Here is a 23,533-nt window from a genome sequence, read left to right as displayed (position 1 = left end):
GAGTCACCCTGTGTCATGCTTTTCATCAGTTCTTGAATTTTTTTTCTTTTTTTTTCCTTTTCACGTCAGATAGGCAATGTGCTGACATGGTAACAAGGCTGGAGGGAGGCGCACGTCACATGTGTGCATGACCATCTGGGCATCAGACTTACACACTACAGAGTATCAGTTATGGAAAATCCTAATAAACTGCCACCTCTTCCAGCGATACACTCTGGGTAATTTCCTCAGATATATCTTTTAATAGCCATACTTTTAACTTATAGACCTCCTATTTGGTTATTTTAAAAATGGACGTGGTCATTTTTCTTTCTCATCTCTGTTTCCTTCTTGTAGGATATGTGAAACCCTCAAGTTCTTGGGGATCTAAGGAACTCCTTCCTGTTTGTTATGTCGGTGAACTCGTACCCATGGTGGGCTGTGAGCATAGGGGTTTTAGAATCTGCAGGCTGTGAGCTGACCTGCAGCAGTGTTTTATCCATGCCAACCCTGCAGCTTTCTTGGTGACTTTTAGATTTTTGCCAGGTGACTCAAAGGTTTAATGCACCCAGGACCATTCTGTTAGTTTTTGGACTTCATGACTCCTGGGTTGAGCAGGGAATGTAAATTCATTCCTCAAACCCTAATAAAGGCAGGGTTTCTAAGTATAAAGCAAGGGGGGACCCCAGCCTCACTTCCAACCCCACCCTGAGACTAAACCCAGAAAAACAAGCTTCTTTGTCATCAGCATGTGGTAGTGAAACATTTTTTCTAATCTAATCTATGCTTTCATGTGAGTTGCCTCCCTTTGAGGGCTCCAGCTTCATGTGAGTCCCACAAAGGCCAGGTGAACCCCAGGACTCTTCTTTTCTCAGTATGGGAATTGAAAGGAAGCTCCCAGTATGTCTACCTCTGTGCAGTAACAGGTTATGAAAGTCAGCCAGGGGCATTTGTAACATCAACTTCAGCTTATTAATTTACAGTTCTCTCTCTTCATTTCTCATCCATAAGCATTACCTTCTTTTTCTCCTTCCTGGAGCTTACACATATGCTTTTAAAAGAATTATTTGTCATATTTTACCCAATGTTTCCACGTGTCTTCTAGCAGATGGGTTTTCAGGTTACCTTATCTATCATATTACCCAATCTTTAAATCTGATTTTCATCATTCTTGAGAGGTATGTTTTCCCACCCTCACTCTCTCCTCTTTTCCCTCTTTTTACATAATACGCATTAAATATAATTTTAACTCTGTTGATATTCCTAGAAGTATACATTAAATGCAAAAGTATCCAATCTCAATCTGTCAGAGTTATTTAAAAACATCCTTCCCTGCAGTTCTTTCCAATAAAAGCACCCCATGAGTAGCAGAGGACAGCAGGGTAAGAACAGATTCGACACATTTGGGTTTTCGTTTTTAGATTGCTACGACCAACTCTGTAACTTTTGAGAACACATTTTCACCTCTTGTAGCCTATTTTCTTCCTCATAAAGATGTTAATGAATCTATAATCATATTGATCAATGTGCACACTCACCAACTGGGAACTAACAGGTCTTAAGAATCTTAATCTTTTATAATTGAGAATCTTAATATATATGTAATATTCCTGAAGAATTTCAGGAATTCCAGTTTATTTAACTATAATAATGCTGGGATCTTAGTAGGTGCCAATAAAGTAAGTGAAATAAAATACATTTTAAAAAGTTGCAATATCAGTTTGTGTAGTCAATAAATATTTACACAAACCAAAATTACACATTTTGCAAATCATGCCTTTTCATGATGTTCTTCTCTGAAGCGACTCAATACATAATAATACCTTCGCTTTTGGAGTGGCTTTAATGGTCCAGATGCAATCAACGGCTTGGCCTGGTTTTGTTTTCTCCTCTTGTTCTACCTGACTAGAGCGCACTATTCCATCAGCTCCCGAGAGCTCGAACTGACAATCTGGAAGGAATACATGAAAGGTGTTCAAAGGAACATAAGACTGATCAAAAATGCCAAGAGGAACAATTGGTAATATACTAAACCTGGAATGGGATTTAAAATACCTCCTAGGTAAGTAAAGTCTGGATCTGTAACAGAAAAAAGAAGAAAGTCATTGGTACTGAGATAGTTACTTTAAGCCTCGATGTCTTACATTACATCTAACGCTCCATTTCACAGCAAGGTAAGAGAAGCTTTCATTGGTGAAAACTACATATCATTGGTCATTAAGGAGCTCACTTACAGGATCGACATTTATTTAATCATGTTTATATTTCTGATTCCATAGTGAATTATTTATGCTACTTGCAAACTCACATCAGCTGTCAGAGCTGAACAGGTAAACAGAACATCACATATACAATATAACAGAATATTATTCTGCCTTAAAAAGGAATGAAGTTCCTTTCTGCTGAAGCATATTAAAATTTGTCTTCTAAACTTTGGCTTAAATGGATGGGTGGTGATGGTTGCAAAATACTGTGAATGTACTTAATGCCACTGAATTACACACTTAAAAATGGTTAAAGAGAGCTGGGCATGGTGACTCATGCCTGTAGTCCCTGCTACTTGGGAAGCTGACCTGGGAGGATCTTTTGAGCCCAGGAGGTTGAGGCTGCAGACAGCAGAGATAGCGCTATTGCCCTTCAGCCTAGGTGACAAAATGAGTCTTAAAAAAAAAAAAAGGTTAAAGGGTAAATTTTGTTATGTGTATTTTTTACCACAATAAAAATAAAGTTTTAGAAATTATAAACACAGGTATCTTTAAAAAATTATTTAAAGTTCAGATAGAACCTGTGTATATACCCAACTGCCAGAATAAAAAAAATTGCTGGGTAGTCTAAAATGTCTCAGATTTCTGGAAAATCTATGTCTTTATTTTTGTTTATTTATTTTTGAGATGGAGTTTCACACTGTTGCCCAGGCAGGAGTACAGTGGCGCAATCTCGGCTCACTGCAACCTCTGCTTCCTGGGTTCAAGCGATTCTCCTGCCTCAGCCTCCCGAGTAGCTGGTATTACAGGCGTCTGCCACCATGCTCAGCTAATTTTTTATATTTTTAGTAGAGACAGGGTTTTACTGTGTTGGTCAGGCTGGTCTCAAACTCCCGACCTTGTGATCTGCCTGCCTCGGCCTCCCAAAGTGCTGGGATTACAGGCGTGAGCCACCGCACCCGGCCTAGAAAGTCTGTTTCAATACGCAATTTAATTGTGTACAACTAGAGGCTCAATTCCTGTTAAAACTGTTGTCTTTAATTCCAGATACTTTAGGAAGTCATCAAATTACATATTTTAAAACGTGGAAAAAAATTATTAGCTTATGTAGAATATATCTCAGCAACTGTTCTTTTTTAACTTTATAAACAAAACTCATCCTTGCTGAAAGAGGACAATAGACGCTTCGGCTCTTTTGCAGAGAAATGTCAAAGAGAAATTTAAATCTTAAACAGCATGGTGGAGGGGAATCACAGGAACTGTCTGGCAGATTAATCAGAACTATTTCATATGTATTTCAGAAATCTAGGATATTGTTATTATTGCATTAAAATGTCCATAATTATCCCAGTTACATCCAGGAACTAACAACCCATTAAGAGCCTCTGCCTCAGTAGAGAATTTCATTAAAAAAATATGAACTTCTCACCATTGTTAATAGGTTTCTTCCACATTTACCACCTCCTAGACAAAATTTTATTAACGACTTGAAATAACATCAGACAGAGACATATTTAGCTAATTATACATTGCCTATTTATTTTGACGTGTTGGTTTTCTCTTTTAGTGATAAAACTGTGGACTCCTCATTCACATTTTTTTAAATAAGGCTTTTCTCCAATGTGACCTCATCTACATTATAAAGGCAACATGATAGAGTAGGAAGTATTGCCTAGTGAATTGCAATCTAGTCCTGGATTTGCCATTCTATGAATTAAGAAAATCACTTAATCTGACTCAGTTTCCTCATCTGTAAAATATTACATAATCCTCCTGATATTACTGTCATTAGCACAAAATTAAATATGTCTATCAAAACTGTGAAGCACTATAAAATGCAAATGAAAGGCGATTATACTCTAGAAATCCTAAGCATTTTACTATACTTTGTCTATATTTTAACTATAAGCCATTTAAAGTTGCTCTCATGATTTATAACATGAACAGAGGAAAAAGAGCTACTTGACTCCAAAGTATCTTTACATATGAAGTTGACTGACTTTGTCTTTAAATATTTAAAAACATTATTCAAATAAGAGTATTCTTCGGATGTCTTTTTCTGTCAAGTAGTCTAAACTTATGTGCAGCCACCATCTATTCTAACAGTGTCTTCATGACACTGTTTTAATTATTTCAGTTAGTTGATTTAGTTAATAAAAATAAAATACCTGACCAATTTAATCCAATCAGTCATTCTGATATAAACTATTGGTTCTCAAACTCCTGTGGACTATTTCACAAGGCAGGATATCCTATGTATCTTTCTTTTCCCTGCCACTGTGAAAAAACAGCTTACTAGCTACTAGTTTTTTTTTTTTTTTTTTGACAGATTCTTGCTCTGTTGCCCAGGCTGGAGTACAGTGGTGTAATATTGGTTCCCTGAAACCTCCACCTCCCAGGTTCAAGCGATTCTCCTGCTTCAGCCTCCCAAGTGGGTGGGATTACAGACATGCACCACCACGCCCAGCTAATTGTTGTATTTTTAGTAGAGATGGGGTTTTGCCATGTTGGCCAGGCTGGTCTCAAACTCCTGACCTCATGTGATCCACCCACCTCAGCCTCCCAAAGTGCTGGGATTACAGGTGTAAGCCACCACATCTGGCTGCTACTACTTTTTAATTGTGGTAAATTATATATAACATAAAATTCATAATGTTGATCTTTTTTAAGAGACAGGGTGTTGCTCTGTCATCGAGGCTAGAGTGCAGTGGTGCAATCATAGCTCACTATAACTTTGAACTTCTAGGCTCAAGCAATCCTCCAGCCTCAGCCTCCTGAATAGCTGGAATGACACGTGTGCACCACACGCCTGGCTCCATTTTTAAGTTTACAATTCAGTGGCATTAAGCACATTTACAATGTTGTACAACCATCACCATTTTTTTATTTTCAGAATTTTTAATCATCCCAAGCTGAAAGTCTCCACCTATTAAACATTAACTCACCTTCCCCCTTCCCCCACATACCCTGATAACCATTCCACTTTCTGTTTCTATGAATGTTACTACTTTAGATACCTTATATAAATGGAGTCATATTTGTGCTTTTGCATCTGGCTTATGTCACTTAGCATTATGTTTCAAGGTTCATCCATGTTGTGGCATGTATTAGAATTTACTCAATGAATTAACTCACGTCCACACAAAAACCTGCACATGAATAGCAGCTTTATTCATAATTGCTAAAATGTGGAAGCAACCAAGATGTCCTTCAGTAGAATGGATACACAAACCATGGTACATCTAGACAATGAAGTATTATTTGGTGTGAAAAATGAGCTATCAAGCCAGAAAAAGACATGGAGGAAACTTATATGCATATTGCGAACTGGAAAAGGCTCCATACTGCATGATTCCAGTTACATGACATTCTGGAAATAGCAAGACTAGGGAGATACTGAAGAGATCAGCGATTGCCAGTGGTTTGGGGAAAGGGAGGGACGAACAGGCAGAGCACGGGGGACTGTTAGGGCAGTGGGCCTGTTCTGTATGGTTCTGTAAGGGCGGATACATGTTATCATGCATTTATCAAAACCCACAGAGCACACCCTACCACGAGTGAACCCTAATGTCAACTACAGGCTTTGGGTGATAATGATGCATGGATGTTGGCTCATCATTAGTAACAAATGCACCACTCTCGTGCAAGACGCTGATGGAAAGGGAGGCAGGAGGCTTATGGTAACTCTACTTCCTGTGTAATTTTGCTGTGAACCTAAAACTGTTCTAAAAAATAATGTCTATTAGACAAATTTGACTTTTTGGAAATATCCTTTTGGCATTGTGCAAATAAATACTTGATTGGCTATGGAGACTATAGAAAAAAAATTTTAAAAAGAGCAGATAAATACTGAAGCAAAGCTTAAAATTTCCTACATGAGTACTGACAGGGAAAAAAAGATTGTTTATGTTTTTCAGGCAAAAAAGCAGATAATAAAGTTATATGTGTACCATAATCCCAATCTTGTATGACAAACAAAAGAAACAGATACAGAAAAACATTGGAAAGGACATACACCAAATTGTTGACACTGATTTTATATACAGGGTGGAAGGATTATGGATATTTTCTTTTCATTTCAATGTTTTAATTTTTTCCAATTAAATTTCTTGCATGAAAAATAAATAAAATCAGAAAGATCACACAGTTGTTTTACTGTTATTTTTTCATCTTGTTAGTGTGTAAGCTTGGTGAAGACAGGAACAATAACTTGCACATCTCTGTGTTTCTGCATTAGGGATATGTATATGCCACACTGGACAAGGCTTTACAGTTCTCAGAGTGTTCTCACCTACTGTGGGGCAGGTAACACGGTGGAGCAGGCTGATGGTACAGTAGCCCCCCAATATACACACATTGGAATCCCCATAACCTGTGAGTAGTAGGGTGTATACACACACACACACACACAGTTTTTTTAAAGAGTAAATATTACAAGACAAAAGATGCCATTAGGTTAAGGATCTTGAAAAGAGTAGAAAGAGCTGTGAAGAGGGAGGCTGAGAATGAAGTGATGCAGCCACAGCCCAGCAATGCTGGGGCACCCACTGGAGGCTGGAAGGAGCAAAGACCGGATTCTCCCCCAGGTTCCTAGAGGGAGCGAGGCCCTGCTCAATTTTGGACTTCTGGTCTCCCCAACTGCGAGAAAATCAGTTTCCACTGTTTGAAGTGGCCAAATTTGAGGTAATTAGTTATGGCAGCATCAGTAAACTAATACAGCATGCATTCCCATTTTACTAATGGCCAATCTCAAGCATAATTCTGTGCTTAATCGTCTTACAGCTATTAGGAGGCAGAGAAAGAATTCAAACCCAGATCTTTGACATCCAAGTGCAGGGCAGTATTCTTTCTATTGCTCAATATATTCTAGAGTATTTATTCAGTTGAGTGGTTAATTCTAACAGCTAAATGAGAAAAATCATACAAAACAATTTTTGTGGGAATTCTGAAAACAAGACAATTTGTTGAATTATTTTTAAAACTATTTATTTTTAAATATATTTTAAATGTTAGCCTGAGCATGTGTTATAAGACAGAAAAAAATCTAAGAAAATGTGGCACCATCTCCGATATGCTTCAAAATTCAAGTGATATTTTTTTTTTTTTTTTTTTTTGAGACAGAGTCTCACTCTGTCGCCCAGGCTGGAGTGCAGTGGCCCGATCTTGGCTCACTGCAAGCTCCGCCTCCCAGGTTCATGCCATTCTCCTGCCTCAGCCTCCCGAGTAGCTGGGACTACAGGCGCCCGCTACCATGCCCGGCTAATTTTCTGTATTTTTAGTAGAGACGGGGTTTCACCTTGTTAGCCAGGATGGTCTCGATCTCCTGACCTCGTGATCTGCCCGCCTCGGCCTCCCAAAGTGCTGGGATTACAGGCGTGAGCCACCGCGCCCAGCCCAAGTGATACGTTTCTATGTCCAATTTCTATTAACTTCTTATTTGTTCATGGACTAATTTCCCCTTGACTTTGCTAATTTGTTTAAAATCTTGATTTGATTAACTTGACCAAATTAATCTCTTTTCTAACCTTAAGATTCTAAAATCAGAGTTAGAGTGAGATGCCCAACCACTTAAAAGATAACTTATTCTTTACCTGGAATAAATGAATATTTTGCTCGAAATCCCAGTCCTTCAAGCTCTTCATCAGAACTAAACTTAATCCACATGAATCTCCCTGTTGATCTAATTAATGGAGGGCTTTTCACGCCACAGTAACGATCTATAAGAGGAGAGAAACCAAATGGCCCATCTCGAACTTCCAAGTGATCAAACCGACACTCAAATGATGGTTCTATATAATAATGTTCATCAAAGGTCAACTCTATTCTTTGACGTGGAGCAGCTAGAAAATAAGAGTAAGCAAATCAGGGCAACACGAACAAGAAAGAATATAAATGTATTGACACAAATGAGAAAAGCAGAACAACTGTTCTGCTAAGTGCTTCACAGACAAAGGTCTTAGTGAGAATTGCTATACAAGTCATGATAAATGTTGTATCTTACATTAAAAATAATGCTACTCTGTAGAAGTATAGTAATCTTTTCCTTTGGCATATGCTATCCACTAAATTAAATATTTTTGAGTGATTCAAACTGAAGAGTCAAGAAGCTAATACTTACTTAGTTCAAGATACAATATACCACAATACACAGAAAAATAAACAGAAGAAATGAAAAGAACTCACTTATGTGGACATAAATTTGAATTAAGCCTTATAAGGGATGCCAGTAAGTTTAAGTTTCTTATCAGAGAAAGAAGTTTTTCATATATACTAATGTACCTAGTTGAATTATACTTTGGGAGATTCAAACATTCCCTAACATTTCTGCTAGTATCTTGTTAATGTATTCAATATGCAGAAATACTTATCATTACTATAGTTTAATTCAAATACATGTTTAAATTTCATTCAAACTGGTTTACATAGGTCATTTTACCAACATATTTAGTTTTACAATAAAGTAAAAATTCATCCAATAAAAGAAATTGGTCAAATACCTTCCAAAATGTAGATACACTCCTTGTTTGGTGGATATGAGTCAGGATAATTTGGTGAAGCAAAATGACCTCCATTGCTGGTTCGAACCCAAATGCCACACTGGGTTGCAGGAATATGCTTAATTCCAATATTTTGTCCATCTTAGGGAAAAACGGCATTTAAAACACTCATTACAGCAATAGAGAATCATTCTTCTCTTTCCCCCACCACTTTCCAAACAATTGCTCACTCTCTGCTACATATATAAAATTTTGTAAGAACCACTGTCAAATTTAGCACAATAAATTGAGTACAGAAGTGAAAGAGAGGGAGGGAAAACTTGCTGGGAGAGGACAAGTTTGCCGTGTAAGAGAACAGGGAAATAAAGGGCTTATATGCACTTAAGAAAGGGCAAAACCATATGGGGGAATCTAAGTCAGTAAGATGCAATACAATTCAGTTCTAACCGAAAAATAAAAGCATCCCAGGAGTTGATCTCTGATATGGGGCCCTCATAGTTTAACACAACAGTGAAAGAAGATTCAAAGGTTACAGAGAGATTTTAGTTGAAGATTGTAGACTAAACACATGCATGTAGCTCTGCTCCTTCCTCAAACTCCACTTAAACAACAATAAAAGGATTTTTAAAAGGGTATAAACTCTTAAATAGAGAGGGGTAGATATAGCAGTAACAACTGGCAGTACCAGGAAGTGGGGTGGGAGGTGGTGAGTGAAATTGGGCTTTTTAAAAACATGAGGCTAGTTAAAAGTCTGTTTAGAATGAGTTGGATTTTCAGTACCCTTTCCTCCTCCACAAATCTAGCAGCTCTACGACCACATCAGAACACTAAAGGTGATTTCTTTGCAGAAGGTAAAACAACAAGGTTACTGGACTAGGGGACACCAGGCACAGTTGAGAATGAAAACAGGGAGATGAGTGAATGTTAGCACATGTCCCAGCCTTCGTTTCCTGCTTAACTTCCACAAAGGCCTCCTGGTCAGATATTGAGCCTTTAAGCAGGAAAAGAAAAGATTCTTCTCTGGGAATGGAAACAGCCCCTAGGAAAGGCTTGATGCAGATGCAGGAGTTCCCCAATGTCAGATCTGTCAACGGGGAGAGCCAGTAACTGATCCTTGCCCACACCTGCAGACAGTTAACGATCAGTTTTTGGTGCCCCTCTTAAAATATGAGCCCTCAAGGATCACCAGACATTGGAGGTAAATCTCTGATATAAATAAATAAATAAATAAATAAATAAATAAATAAAACAAAACAAAACTGAAGAAAACCAACTCTGAGGAGATAAAGACTATGCAAGAAAAATATTTAAAAACCACCACCACCACAAAACAATCATTTAACATCCTGAGAAAGAAATGCAAGTAAATCCATAAGACAAAAACAAAGATAGTGTACAAACAGAATATTATATTCAGAAAACAGAACCAAAAAAGCTTCCAAAAACAGAAGAGATGAAAAAATCAGCAGAACATTTAGAGCAGAGCTCAGCAAACTATGACCCTGGGCCAAACATGACCTGGAGCCTGCTATAAATAAAGTTTTACTGGAATATATCCATCCCCATCATTTGTGTGCTTTTGTTCCAGGACAGAAGAGTTGAGGAATTCGAAGAGTTGCTTCAGAGACTGTAGGACCTACAGCACCTTAAATACTTACGATCTGACCCTTTACAGAAAAAGTGTTCTAACTCCTGGTTTAGAGGTAAAGTTGAGGAAGTCTCAGAGAATGTGGAGCAAAAAGATGGAAAACAAAAGAGCCAGAAACAAAAACCAAGAGGGCCATAACCAAGTAAAATAATAGATTTCCTGAAAAGGCAAAAGAGAGAAAATGGAGGAAAGGGAATTTTAAAAATTAAAACAGAAAAAAAAAAAGAAAACTTCCTGAAGACAAAATTCAGCTGAATGAGTGACTTAATGTAAATCCTGAATACTGAGTTAACCAGAATTACGACAGAACTGTGTTGAGAAGGGTGGTACAAATGCAAGGTACGAGAACACTCATATATGGATGGGGTGGACGGTAGGTGAAAGAGCTAAATTCTCTTCTTCTACGGTGAAAAATCATTATCTGATTTCTAAAACTGAAATAACCAAGAAGTAGCAATACAGCATGTTATTTAGAGAAAGGAAGGGAAATACCAAAAGAATCAGCTAAGAGTGATTATTTCCATGGGGCAGGAAGTTAAGTAGGGCAAGATGGGGAACTCATTTTTCCTAATTAACTTTTTAGGAATGCTTTGATTTTTATCATGTGTATGTATTACTTAGATGAAAATAAAAAAACAAACAAGGTTACACTGGAAATGTACTAAATTCAGACATAAAAATCTGGCTAAAAAAGAATCACACTAGCTAATCACCAATCATAAATCAAGACAAAAGAACAGGACCAAAGGACTTTGAATAAGATATTAATTGAAGTGTTTCATTTGTTTAAATTAGAAAAAGGGACTTTTATTTTTGCTTAGTGATAAAATATAAATCTCATTTAATTTTTGGACATAATCCACAGTATGCTAGGAGCTACTAGTGATGTCAATTTTAAAAATTTATCAGGGCAAGACTTTATGCTGACAATTTACTCTAGTTAACTGCAGCTAAACCCAGTTAAATTGAGGCTGACGGGTTGACAGAAAGCCTTAGGTCACTGGAACACCCCAAAGGGATTATGGAAATAGCACCCAAAAGTTGCAATCCTTTCAAATAAGCCAGTCCATTGTCTTAAACATGCAGTAAGTCACCAATATAAGTACTTTACCTTGGGTTTTTTGGGCCACAGCAATCCCTTCCACTACCAGTACTGTTATTAACAACACTAGAGAAATAACAGAGAAGAAAAGTTATGAAATTGAATCTATACTACATTTTACTAAGTGAATAAAGAAAATTGGATGACAAAAAAAGATTAACTAAAATCACTATTTATTACTCAAAATTCACTCTGAAGATCTTTAAGCATTAAATGTTATGCTCTGATTTGCTACCTAACCCTTAAGATAACCCAAGAAAAGACAAGTGGTTTTGTACTCATTTATAAGCATTTAATAATACATGGCATTTAAAGCATTTTTCGACTTAATAGGTATTTTTGTTTTAAAAAAAAACAACACTTGTTTTTTGCAACAGACCTTGCTCATCCTAACTATTCCTCTATTTACTGTAGTCCATCTCAAAGTCTACATGTAGTATAGCTGGCTCTGCAATGTGCTATGGCAGTGAAAGTTCAATTAGATTATATCTGTTTTCTGAGAACATTCATAATCAAGACAGAAGTAAGGGGGCAGCAGTCTCCTAGAAATCAATTCAAACTGTCTTATCATTGTGCAGTACTATGCTGTGCTCTGTGCTACAAAGGCTAGCCGTATTTAACACTGAAGCTTTTTTCCATGTTGAACATTTCTGAGACCCAATCAACAACATATTGAATTGTTTTGTGTATGTGGTTTGAAGATTTTTATGGATGGTGCACTCTCCCTTTCAATGGAAACCACACTGCCAGCCTGTCCTGAACTACTGTGTGAACTGGAGTTATTCATTCAGTGAATAGGCACTTACAGAGTATCCACGGAAGAGCGGGCACCAAGGATGCACAGGTGTGGAGAGAGAAATCGAGCAAAATGGTTAAGAGTGTGGACTTAAGGAGTTTCATGAATCTAGGCTAGGGTTCACGTTTTGCCTTCTACCAGCTGTGAGGCCTTTTCAGCTCAGTTTACTTATTTGTAAAATGGAGATGACGTATAAATAGGTCAACCTCATTGGTGGCTGTGAAGATTAAATGAGATAATGTGTATATTACTTTTATGTGCCAGGCATTCTAATAAATAAATGATGGATATTAGGACAAACCAGCATCCACAAGGAATCAATGTATTGTTGAATCTACAATACAAGGTGAAACGGAGTTTAACAGGAGATATGCACAAGGCATAATAGAAGCAGAAGGTCCATTCTGCTGGGGGTTAAGGGAAATAGAATGAGGAAAACTCCCAAAAAGAAGGCATACTGTGGTTGGACCTTATAATCCTTGAGCCCAGGAAAAGGAGAAACAAACAGCTTAAATAAGAACATGGAGGGCAGGGCGCCGGTGGCTCATGCCTGCAAATCCCAACACCTTGGGAGGCTGAGGCGAGAGGACTGCTTGAGCCCAGGAGTTCCAGAGGCCCTGTCTCTACGAAAAAAAAAAAAAAATTAGCCAGGCATGGTGGCATGTGCCTATAGTCCCAACCACTTGGGAGGCTGAGGCAGGAGGATCACTAGTGCCCAGGAGTTAAGAGGCTGCAGTGAGCCATGATCGTGCCACTGCACTACCGCCTGGGGGAAAGAGACCATGCCTCAATCAGATAACATAACATAACATAACATAACATAACATAACATAACATAACATAAAAGTAAAAACATGGAGGCATGAGCTCTAACCTACAGCAGGTTTTAGGGAACCCTGAGTAATACAGTGTGGTTGGCAAGCGGAAGGCTACAGCGGTATAGTAGGTTAGAGAAAAGTCGGGTGAGATCCGATCGTAACAAGTTTTGAATGGCATGCTAAACAGTATGGAATTCTAACTATAATGAGAAGCCCTTGTAGGTTTTTAAACAAGTGTATGGTATTATCACTTCTGTGTTTTAGACCAATAATCCTAATGGTTGTGTGGAGTCTATACTTTTAATGAGAAGAGAGAAGATCATTAGGAAGGAAAGGTGATCATGTTTGCATTACCATCTTTGAAGCAGAGTGGTGGCAGTGGAAAGGGAAAGGAGGAGAAACTAATGACATGGTTCAGGTGTAGAGTCAAGTGCAACTTACAGGATGTGAGGGGTGAGGGAGGTGGAGGCACTGGAGTCTGCTAGTGCAAGTGGTTGGTAGACAGTTACCACTGTTCACTCAATAGCACGTACTGGGGTGTCTACTAACAAAGTCACCAACGTAGAAATGGTTAAGAGGTAGCTCTTGTTATTCAGGTCGTATCTTAAAATCTAATTCTTTGACCTCTTCATCCTTGGTTTCTTGCATCCTTGCTGACCTCTGTGTCTCCTCTGTCTTTTCTCAATAATGTTAATTTCCCTCTTCCCTTTCTTTGGTTGATGGTAGTGTTGAAGATCTCACATTATGCTGAGATCTTTAACTCTTCACATCTTTACACTGGATCTGATTACAAGAATGGAGTTTTGAAACATTTTTTTTAAATAGAAGATTTATGATCAAAAAGAAAAGTCAGGTAATAGTAGGTATTTGAAAATTCAGCAAATAACCCAACCATTTGTATCAATTTATCTCATTAGAAGACACTATCTCCCCAGGCATATCATTCAGATCATATGCCACTGGGTCAATATTTCGTGCTCAGTATACAGTTCCTCCTTAATCACAGGTGTAACTATTTACCAGTTTGACATTTACAAATCCATCTATAAGCAAATAACCACACAAAGCCAGCAGACAGGGCATGTAAGAGGCCAACAAACTGAAGGCAAGACAGCAACGGCAACTATGGCAAAGGGATGAACTGTGCCAGCACAATTATAGTATACAATGACCAATAAAAATGTGCCTGTATAAAATAACTGCTTTATGAAATTTGCACAGAATACACAACTAAGGTAGAACAATCATACTGAAAATAAAGTTGCAAGGCCAAATAGCCTATTATATTATTTTCAACTTTATTTAGAGGGCTGCACAGTTTTCTTTTTTTCTCAAGTAATTACTAGCTATTCACAACTCAATCGACCAAATGAGCTATGCCACTAAATATAATAACGACGTATAAAGAATAGGGCAAATCTGCACAGCAATTAGGGGTAGAAAGATTTACTGATACAGTTTTTGGTAATACAGTTGTGACTATTAATCCATTCTAAATTCTGTATCATTATAAACACAGTTTCCTGAGTTGTATAACAAGGTCTTTGTACACTGCTTGAGTTATAATCAGGCTGAGATATTAAAACAAATTCCATTAATGCTAAACCCTGCAATTATTTAGCACATGAAGCAGTTCTGTGGTTCTTTGTTCTGTCTTTATTCCCAATCTAGGTGCCACTGTTCCCTCTTACCAAAAGGATCAATAATATCTCAAATACAGGAATACCTCACGCTTTGAATTCAGTGATAATGTATATAGGAAGGCACTAATTCTGTAAGGCAGAAATCTACACAAAAATAATTCTAAACTCTTTAACCATGCAATTTGATTGTACAGAGAACTGCTTGTGATTTGATGCTTGAGAAAGGTAGTGCCCACCATTTATGACGTTACTCCTGGTTCTAGAGTTGAATTTAGTCTTACAATAACCTGTGTACAGATCTGACCTAAAATGAAGTCACTTAGATGATAAAAGATAGGTGCTATTCAGGCTGTTAAACAATCCTCAAAGCCACTCCCTTTATTCCTCCTCTTTTTACCCTGAATCACTGTCATTTTAGCTCTAAGCAGACAATCCTGTTCCTAGGCCTTCCAGTTTTAAGGCCTACTTTCCACTGTAAAAAAAAAAAAAAAGTCAAATTTATTCTTTTCACTATTACTTAATAGTGGCAATTCTAGTGAATGCAATAAATACTGGAAAGAAGACAAAATTATTATTTATAGATTTCGATGTTATTGAAAACCTAAAAACCTCAAGAGAATTATTTGAAAAATTATTACACCTATTAAGGGACTACAGTAAAACTAAAATAAATAATAAATATACTGAATAAAACAGAGCAGTAACATGTTTCTGGGTAGTAAAATAATGCTGCAAAGATAACGAGTCTTTCCCATAGGCCATACATTTAATATTTTAATCAAACTCTTAGTGGGTTCTGTTTTTGGACTTAACAAAATGTTTCTGATGCTCATCTTGAAGACTTTGTTATATTGGCCAAAGAAAATTTAGAAGTCACATAAAATAAATAAAAATAATATCTATTTATTGTAAAGCTACAGTAATTAAAAAATGTAGCAATGACATAGGAAGAAACAGATGATCTGTTAAATACATGCAGCAACCCATTGTCTAACAGGTAGTGAGTCACTTCCTGGTGGCAATGAACCAAACAGACAAGGTCCTTATTCTCCAGCACCTTAGAGATAAGAAAATGGAAAAAAATTAAAAGCTCAGAAATAGATATATATATCCAAGAATTAATTTTTATTTATTTATTGATTGAGACAGAGTCTCACTCTGTCATCTAGGCTGGAGTGCAGTGGCGTGATTTTGGCTCACTTAACCTCTGCCTCGGGGTTCAAGCAATTCTTGTGCCTTAGCTTCCTCAGTAGCTGGGACTACAGGCATGCGCCACCACGGCCAGCTCATTTTTTCTATTTTAGTAGAGACAGGGTTTCACTGTGTTGGCTAGGCTGGTCTCAAACTCCTGGCCTCAAGTGATCTGCCTGCCTCAGCCTCCCAAAGTGCTGAGATTACAGGCATGAGTCACCACACCCAGCCCCAAGAATTTATTATGATATACATGGTATTTGAAATCCTTGATGAAAGGATGGATTTAATAAATGGTTCTGGGATAACATATTAATTCTTTGAAATAAAAATAGATCTTGCCTTCAAGCTAAAAACAAAAAATAAATACTAGATTGGGAAAAAAAGGTGAATTATGTATATATTTTGGGGTGAAAAGCACCTTCATTTACTAATGACAGACACATAAATAAAAACTAATAATAAATGGGGGAAAAAAGATTAGACCATCATAAAAATGTGCCAAAACTAAAAAAATTCAGCCTTACAAACATACAAACATACATACACGTATACAGGTACAGATTCTAGTGTTGGTCGGGCTATAGGAAACTGACATACTCACATAATGCCATTGGATTGTAAACTGGCACAACTTTTCAGAGGTTAATCTGGTAATATATATTAAGGCTCAAAAATATGCAAATCCCAGCAGCATTTCTACTTCCAGGTGTGGGAACTGAATCACTGTGACCGTGGTCCTCAAACTTTAATGTGCATCGTAATCACCTTGGGTTTATTAACTCACAGATGGGAGTACTTTCAGAGACTCTGATCCAGTGGGTCTGAGGCAGGGCTTGAGAATCTGCCTTTTAACAAATTTCCTAGTGATGCAGAAGCTGCTGGAGTTGTGAGAACCACCGCAACAGGAGCGTGGCAGATTACTGAAAGCAACAGTTAGAGGTGGCCTTTTCCCTCCTTTGGTGGTGGCAGGAGACATGTTTGAGCAATATGGATTGGGCAGGGCAGGGGTGGGCAAAAAGGAGTTGAGTCAATTTTGGAAACGTTGAACTTGAGGTGAATGTTCTACTATCTATTCTTATAAGGGGTCCAACAAATACTTCTTGTTTCTGAACATCTGCACTTGCCAGGGACCTTGGACCTCTTTGCTTCCATGAAAGTACATTTTCTAAAACCTGCTTTCTCCAGGAACTCTTTCCAGATTAATTTCACTTGACAGCATTCAGACTTTTCACTTCTGATCATTCAACAGCTCTCCATCTGTTTTTTAATTTTTTTGTTCATATACTGATTTTGTACACTTCTATGATAGCATTAGGTTTGGCATGAGTAACAGAAATACCCGAACTAACAGTTTAAAACAAGATAGAAATACATTGCTCTGTCATGGGAACAAGCTGGACATAGGGAGTCAAGCGTCAGAGTGAAGGCTCTATCAATACCAGGACCTGGGTTCCTTCTGTCTCATTACCCAGCTGTGAGAGGCTCATTTCCAAGGTCACCCTATGGTCCAGTATGAGGATGGAGTGCCAGCTATTCTATCTTCATTATAGCTCCCATGTCTGCATTCTAGTTATCAAGAATGACGACTTGATAAAGGGCATTCTCCCTCTCTTTAAAAACACTTGCCCAGGGCCAGGCGCGGTGACTCATGCTTGTAACCCAGCACTTTGCGAGGCTGAGGCGGGAGGAGGATCATGAGGTCAGGAGTTCAAGACCAGCCTGACCAATATGGTGAAACCCCGTCTCTACTAAAAATACAAAAATTAGCCAGGCATGGTGGCACGCACCTCTAGTCCCAGCTATTTGGGAGGCTGAGGCAGGAGAATCACTTGAACCTGGGAGGCAGAGGTTGCGGTGCACCAAGATCGTGCCACTGTACTCCAGCCTGGGTGACAGAGCAAGACTCCATCTCAAACAAAACAAAACAAAACAAAACAAAACAAAAACACTTGCCCATAATCTACAATGATTTCAAAATAAAAGTTTAAACAACAAAAACAACAATTCCCCTAAGTTGCACACATCATTTTCTACTTATATCTAACTGGCTAGACTTAGTCACATGGTCACCTAAACCAACAGGAAACTGGGAAATACAGTCTTCATTTTGGGGAACTGTGCACTCAGTTAAATTCAGAGAATTACTGACAAATAGTTAAACAGACATTTCTAGACAACTGTAAGTTTCTGCCACAGTCCCTATAGTATATTATGTACACAGCAGCCAGTGATCTTTTCAAAATACAAATCAGATCACATCACAGCCTTGCTTAAAATCCTCCAGTAGAGTCCCATTATAGTTAGAACAAATCTGTGCCCCTTGCTCTGACTTCGGAGGTCCTATGTGACCTGGAGCCTGCGTGTCTCTCTGGCCTTCCGAGCGCTCTCTACCAGAACACAGGCCTTCTTCCCATCACTTAAAACACATCAAGCTAATTCTTGCCTCAGGGACCAGCTGTGCCTTCGGCCTAGCATCTCTTTGACTGATTCCTTCCTGTTGTTCAGGTCTTGTGAGGCTTTCCCAATTTCTAAATAAGCGCTACATTTTCTCCTTCATTTTGCTTTATTTCATTATTATATTACCTGGTATTTTGAGGCTTGTTGGTTGTCTGTCTCTTCTTACTAGAAAGAAGGGCTTTGTCTGTCTGATTCACTGATGCATCTCCATGGCCTAAAAGACTGGCCTCAACAGTACTCAAAACAGACACGATGAACACATGGGGGTGACTGAGTGTGACTCCAGTGCATCTTCTTTGTAACCGCAAACACATAGCACAGTAACTGACAGGCACACATCTTGGATGAACAAACAGTAGCCACCCATGTGACCTCGCTTTTTTAAATGTGAGCACAAATCAGGGGATGGGAAAAGAACTGAGATTCCCCCCACCCTCCTGAGATACCCTGCCACCACTGTTATTTTCCTCAAGCTGGCTCAATTTGTTAGTAATTAAATGTGTCTCTTTCTACGTCTTCCTGTGTTAAGCAACTCAGTGGTAAACACAAAGCTTTTAAAATCCAACACAAGATGCTAGAACCACCTACCTGGTCTCTCTGCTCATTACCATTTCCTATAATGACAGCAGAACAGAGTTCAATTAGAGTCCACATACTATTTGACATGGCAGTCACTTGTTTTTGATAAACTATGTTCCAAAGAACAAAAAAAGTACCCAAATTTAATCAAACTCAATCATACTTTACTAGCTAAGAACAAAGATGGATGGTGAACTTTGGGATCACTCCAGCCTACGTATGCTAATGACATGCCAATCACTTTAGTAAGAAAGAAAAACTCTATAGCAGAAGTGCTTTCTCTTTCCTGCAGAATGTGACAAACTCCTCCTTAGTCGAGCTGATCTGAGATGACGCTTTTGTAAGCTCTATTTTAATTACACGTCAGTCCTCCTGACTGCACAGTGACTACCATCACCTTCTAACATCATCAGGTCATATCTGAAAGACTACTTGGTATCTTCTAGTGCTGTAATTTCCAATGTTACTCCAGGCATATTTAAGCCACCATGTCTTAATGTCATTTTGATTAGAAAGGATTGAACTTTCAGATTAGTATACCCTGTAATTTTGGAAGCAATATAACAAACCCGTTGAAGTGTTAGTTCTTGGAGCCACCCTGGTGTTTGAGGTGACTGAGAGGGCAAGACCTCCCACCAATCACAGCAACTCTGTTCAATGTCCGTTTTTTTTTTTTTTCAAGTGCTTCCTCACAAAAGTTCCTCTGAAGTTTGGAAACCACTGGATTAGACCACCTCTTAAGATGCTCCTTTCCAACTCAAAGACCATAATAATTTCAATCTCCAGTGCCTCAGGGAGTATTTCTAAGTATAAATAAATATTCTACAGGAGCTTAAGTTGAAAAATGATAGGAGATTGTGCTGGATGGGTGGTACCCCAAGAGAAGGAGGTAGTCCATTGTTTTAAAATTTCAGATATGAACTTTATTTCTAGTCTATCATTTTTCTATCCTTTCTAAAAAGGACTGAAAATAGCTTTGATTTCAACTTGTTTTGTCGTGCAGGGTCTTTCCTAAATAGTGATTTTAATTTCAAAATGAAAGATAAACCAGATTGCCGTTGAGGATTTACTACAACAAAACCATTATTTAATAAGACTTTTCAACTGACAATGTTAAAATAGTTTTTCCCAAACCCTGGAAGGAAAAGCCAAAAAGTTGATTTTTAACAAGGCTTTAGTATTAAAGGACAAGTTTTTCAGTACCACACTTATTTCTGTATAAGTAGTTTATGTTCCTGGGTGAAATGTAAGAATGAAAAACGAGTTAATACGTCTCAGACAAGATTTTTAAATACAGTGCCAAGGAATATTTTTGCTGCTACATTACAAATTTAACCAGTTTCTACAGCTTGGAATATTGCTGAGTTGAATAGATTCTCCTGAAGCAAGTGTGCAGAATAAGAACAAAAAATGGATTTATAATCCTCATGTAATATTTTCATGGGACTATAATGCTTAGCTAACCTTGACAGAAGATTAACTCAAATTCTGTGAGGCCTAGAGTGATCACAAACCGTTAAAAGTGAATTTTTTAGTTTCAACGACATAGGAAAGGTTTAAAAGCCTAGTAAGGTTATTCTTTTGTCTTAATGGCTGAAAGTAAAACAAGAATAATCAGTGGCATCTTAAAGAACTAAAATTACTTTCTACTTAAAATCTCACACACTCATTATGGATGATTTATTTTAGTAGAAACTGACCATAATATTTCAAACAAGGCTTCCGTGGGTAATGTCCACAATTATGTAAATGTTCAATAGCTGCTTCAGATAAGAACCTCTTTGATGTTGAAGCAATTCACTTTATAGGATAAAAGGAAAACTTCTTCATGCCTTGGGGCACACAATGAGTAGTTAGTAATGGGAAAGGCCAGTATCTTTTTAAAAGGCAACTTTTTAAAATTAAAATATTGATTTTTAAATAAATTATACATGCGTTTGGTAAAAAAAAAAAACAACAACAAAAAAAACAAAATCAAGTGATACAAATGGGTGCGCAGTGAAACCAGTCTTCCCTTCATTCTTGTCTTTCAATCCCCTAGATTTCCGTATTAGAATCAACTACTTCCCTTCATTCTTGTCTTTCAATCCCCTAGATTTCCGTATTAGAATCAACTACTGTTAACAATTTCTTGAATCTTTCCAGACCAGTTCTTGGCATTTACAAGTTAATACCACAGAAGACTTTAAAAATAACTTGCTTTCTCTCTAGGAAGCCGCCACCAACAGCAGCAACAACAACAATAATTCAGCTTGAGCTTTAAAAATACTCCAGCATGTAAAAATAGTGTAGGCTGACTAACACTCAAAAAAGAAACGCCAGACACTATATTGTTTTCACCGTAGCTCTGCCATCACCAGAATCCTTTCCTGAAAGGTCCAACACTCAACGCTTCACCGCGATGGCCAGAGAGGGCAGTGTGCACCCAAGGGAAAGGCGAAGGCAGAAACGCTGCAAATCCCTTCACCATTGGAGGAGGCTCTACCAGCCCCTACCCTATCCAGCTCGATTTTGTCAAGTTCTGCAGGTAAAGCGGTGTGATAGATCTACGCGATTTCATCCGGGGGCTGCTCTCGGAATGCACGGTCAGTAGCATGCTGACTACCTTACCGTAGTGAGGGCGCAATCCGACAACGGCAGAAAATTCAGACAGGCACCACGATCAGAAATCCTAGTGTGCAAACGGTTTATCACGAAAGAGTAAAACAAAACATTCCTTTCCCAGGAATGACTGTAAAAATTAGGAGTCAGAGATATGAAAACCACAGGATGAATTTCAGGGTTGTTTTCAATTGTAATAAAGGAATCACTACGGATTTATGGTTTGTGAAATATCCATCAGCTAGAAAGTCCTAGGTTACCTTAGTACAAGCTGTAGATACATTTACAGTGGGGTAGTTAAACGTTTCGAATTACTGAAATCTCAATTACGAATTTAGGAATATGTGGAGAGTAGAAAATGTGTCCAATTAAAATCAAAAGCAAAATTCCACTGAACTTTCTAATAAAACAAATTTGAAAAAAGTGTTGTTAGGGAGCAAGGAAAAACGTCACTCTACAAATATTAAGATACAGTGCTGAGTTATACACGACACCGTTAATAATGCCTCAGCTGTACCCTCAATATTTTTTAAAAAAGAACCTGTTACATTACAAACATGTCAGCTTTCAATTTAAATCAGCAGGGGGGAAAAGGGAAGTCCTTTACTGAGTGGTGGTGCTGTTTTCCCTCTGGAAATTGAAAAGACGATTTATTCAGTCCGAGTTTCAGGAGCAACTTTGTATCCCAATCCTAATTATCTATGTATATAAATTTTCATCTAAATTACCACCTCCTGGGAAATGCAAAGCGGGTGGAGTGTGTTTTAGAGTTCTGTGCTCTTGGCAAGCCAACTGTTTTAATTCCCGGTACAACAAATTAGTAAGAACCGAACACCAGCGGCGGGGAATTCTGAGACCTCCAGGAGAGCGCGAGAAGCGCGGTTCCGGGGAGCGCCGCGTCCCGGGAAGCGCCCGAGCTCAGCCCGAGCAGCAGCGCTCCCGGGGGGGCCGGGCCGAGCCGGGTCCGCGGCGCCCGCGCGCCGCCCCCGGAGCCCGCAGTGGTGCCGCAGCCTCCGCGGCCGCAGCAGGTGGGACCCGGCCGGCCCGGCAGGCCCCCTTCCCCGCCGCGAGGTGCAGGCGCCGCGGGGCTATTCGAAAACCGCTGCACGACGTCACGGCCGCGGCTTTTATTGTTCTCCTGGAATTACTTTTTGCCATCACATCTGCAGAAACAGCAGCCTTCGCTCCACGACAGGAATCTCACAACTTTGCAAAGGGATGCGCGGAATTCTACGGAAGCGGCGCGAGGGCGCAGCTCGGAGGGCCCCGCTGGGCCCAGGGACCTCCTGGTCGCCTTCCCGACCCGATCCCCCTTCCCACACGCGCCCCGCGAACGTCGGCCGGACTCGCAGGGGTCGGAGGCGGCGCGCCCGGAGAGCCGGTGGAACCGGGCAGGGCGCGCGCCATGCGGTCCGCTCCCAGTGGCCGCGAGCCCCGCCAGACAAAGAGGCGCGTAAGGTCCCGGGCGCTGGTAAGGGACGCAGAGGCGCGGGCAGGGCGGCGCGCCAGCCTCGGCCCGCAGGGGGCGCCGTCCGCGGCCCCAGCGCCGGTCCTTACCTTTGAGGACTGAGCAGAGCCGCTCCAGGGCCATGTTCCCGAGCTGCCCGGAGCTTCGCGAGGAGCTGAGGTAGCGGCGGCGGCGGCGCGGCGCTCACGGCCCAGCGCGGCGGCGGCGGCCCCGCTCCGTCCCCATCGCCGGCCAGCAGCTGCCTCCCCGCGGGGCAGAGCTCAGGTCCTGCGGCCCGCCATGCCCGAGTCCCCCAGTGGGCTCCCGCGCGGCCCGAGCACCCCGACGGGCGCCGCCTCCTGCTCCGCGGCGCCCCGTCCCATCGACCGCCCGAGAGCCGAGGAGTGCGGGCGCGCGGCGCGGGTCTAGCAGGCAGCTCCGCCCGCGGCCCCGGCGCGGGATCCACTGAAGTGGCGGGCGCGGTGCGCCCAGGCTCATTTAAGCAGGGAGCGCGAGCGCCGCGTGCCGGCTGCGCCGCCTGTGCGCATGTGCCCGCCCCGCCCAGCGC

The 23,533-nt window shown here is 39.9% G+C and overlaps 1 protein-coding gene and 1 non-coding gene across 4 annotated transcripts in view; both read right to left on the bottom strand.

Annotated features, from left to right (window-relative positions):
* NETO2 (neuropilin and tolloid like 2) overlaps window positions 1–23,517 on the bottom strand; it is a 64,685-nt gene extending 41,168 nt beyond the window's left edge. The window contains exons 1-6 of one of the 3 annotated variants that reach the window (XM_030797579.1): window positions 23,076–23,517; window positions 11,440–11,496; window positions 8,681–8,821; window positions 7,775–8,023; window positions 2,014–2,058; window positions 1,803–1,930 (exon numbers count right to left, since the gene is read on the bottom strand). In XM_030797579.1, coding sequence (XP_030653439.1) covers window positions 1,803–1,930; window positions 2,014–2,058; window positions 7,775–8,023; window positions 8,681–8,821; window positions 11,440–11,496; window positions 23,076–23,109 — 654 coding nt within the window. In that variant the 5' untranslated portion in view covers window positions 23,110–23,517. The remainder of the gene's footprint in view (window positions 1–1,802; window positions 1,931–2,013; window positions 2,059–7,774; window positions 8,024–8,680; window positions 8,822–11,439; window positions 11,497–23,075) is intronic. The other 2 variants (XM_030797584.1, XM_030797592.1) reach the window with 2 other exon arrangements.
* LOC115832033 lies at window positions 64–166 on the bottom strand. Its single transcript, XR_004027507.1, has one exon. It is a non-coding gene; the product is annotated as a small nucleolar RNA U13 (small nucleolar RNA).
* Window positions 23,518–23,533: the final 16 nt, after the last annotated feature.

This window comes from Nomascus leucogenys, chromosome 2 (genome assembly GCF_006542625.1).
Source record: "Nomascus leucogenys isolate Asia chromosome 2, Asia_NLE_v1, whole genome shotgun sequence".
Lineage (NCBI taxonomy): Eukaryota > Metazoa > Chordata > Mammalia > Primates > Hylobatidae > Nomascus > Nomascus leucogenys.
The sequence above is the reverse complement of the archived record's forward strand: the minus strand, read 5'-3'. Positions and strand labels throughout refer to the sequence as shown.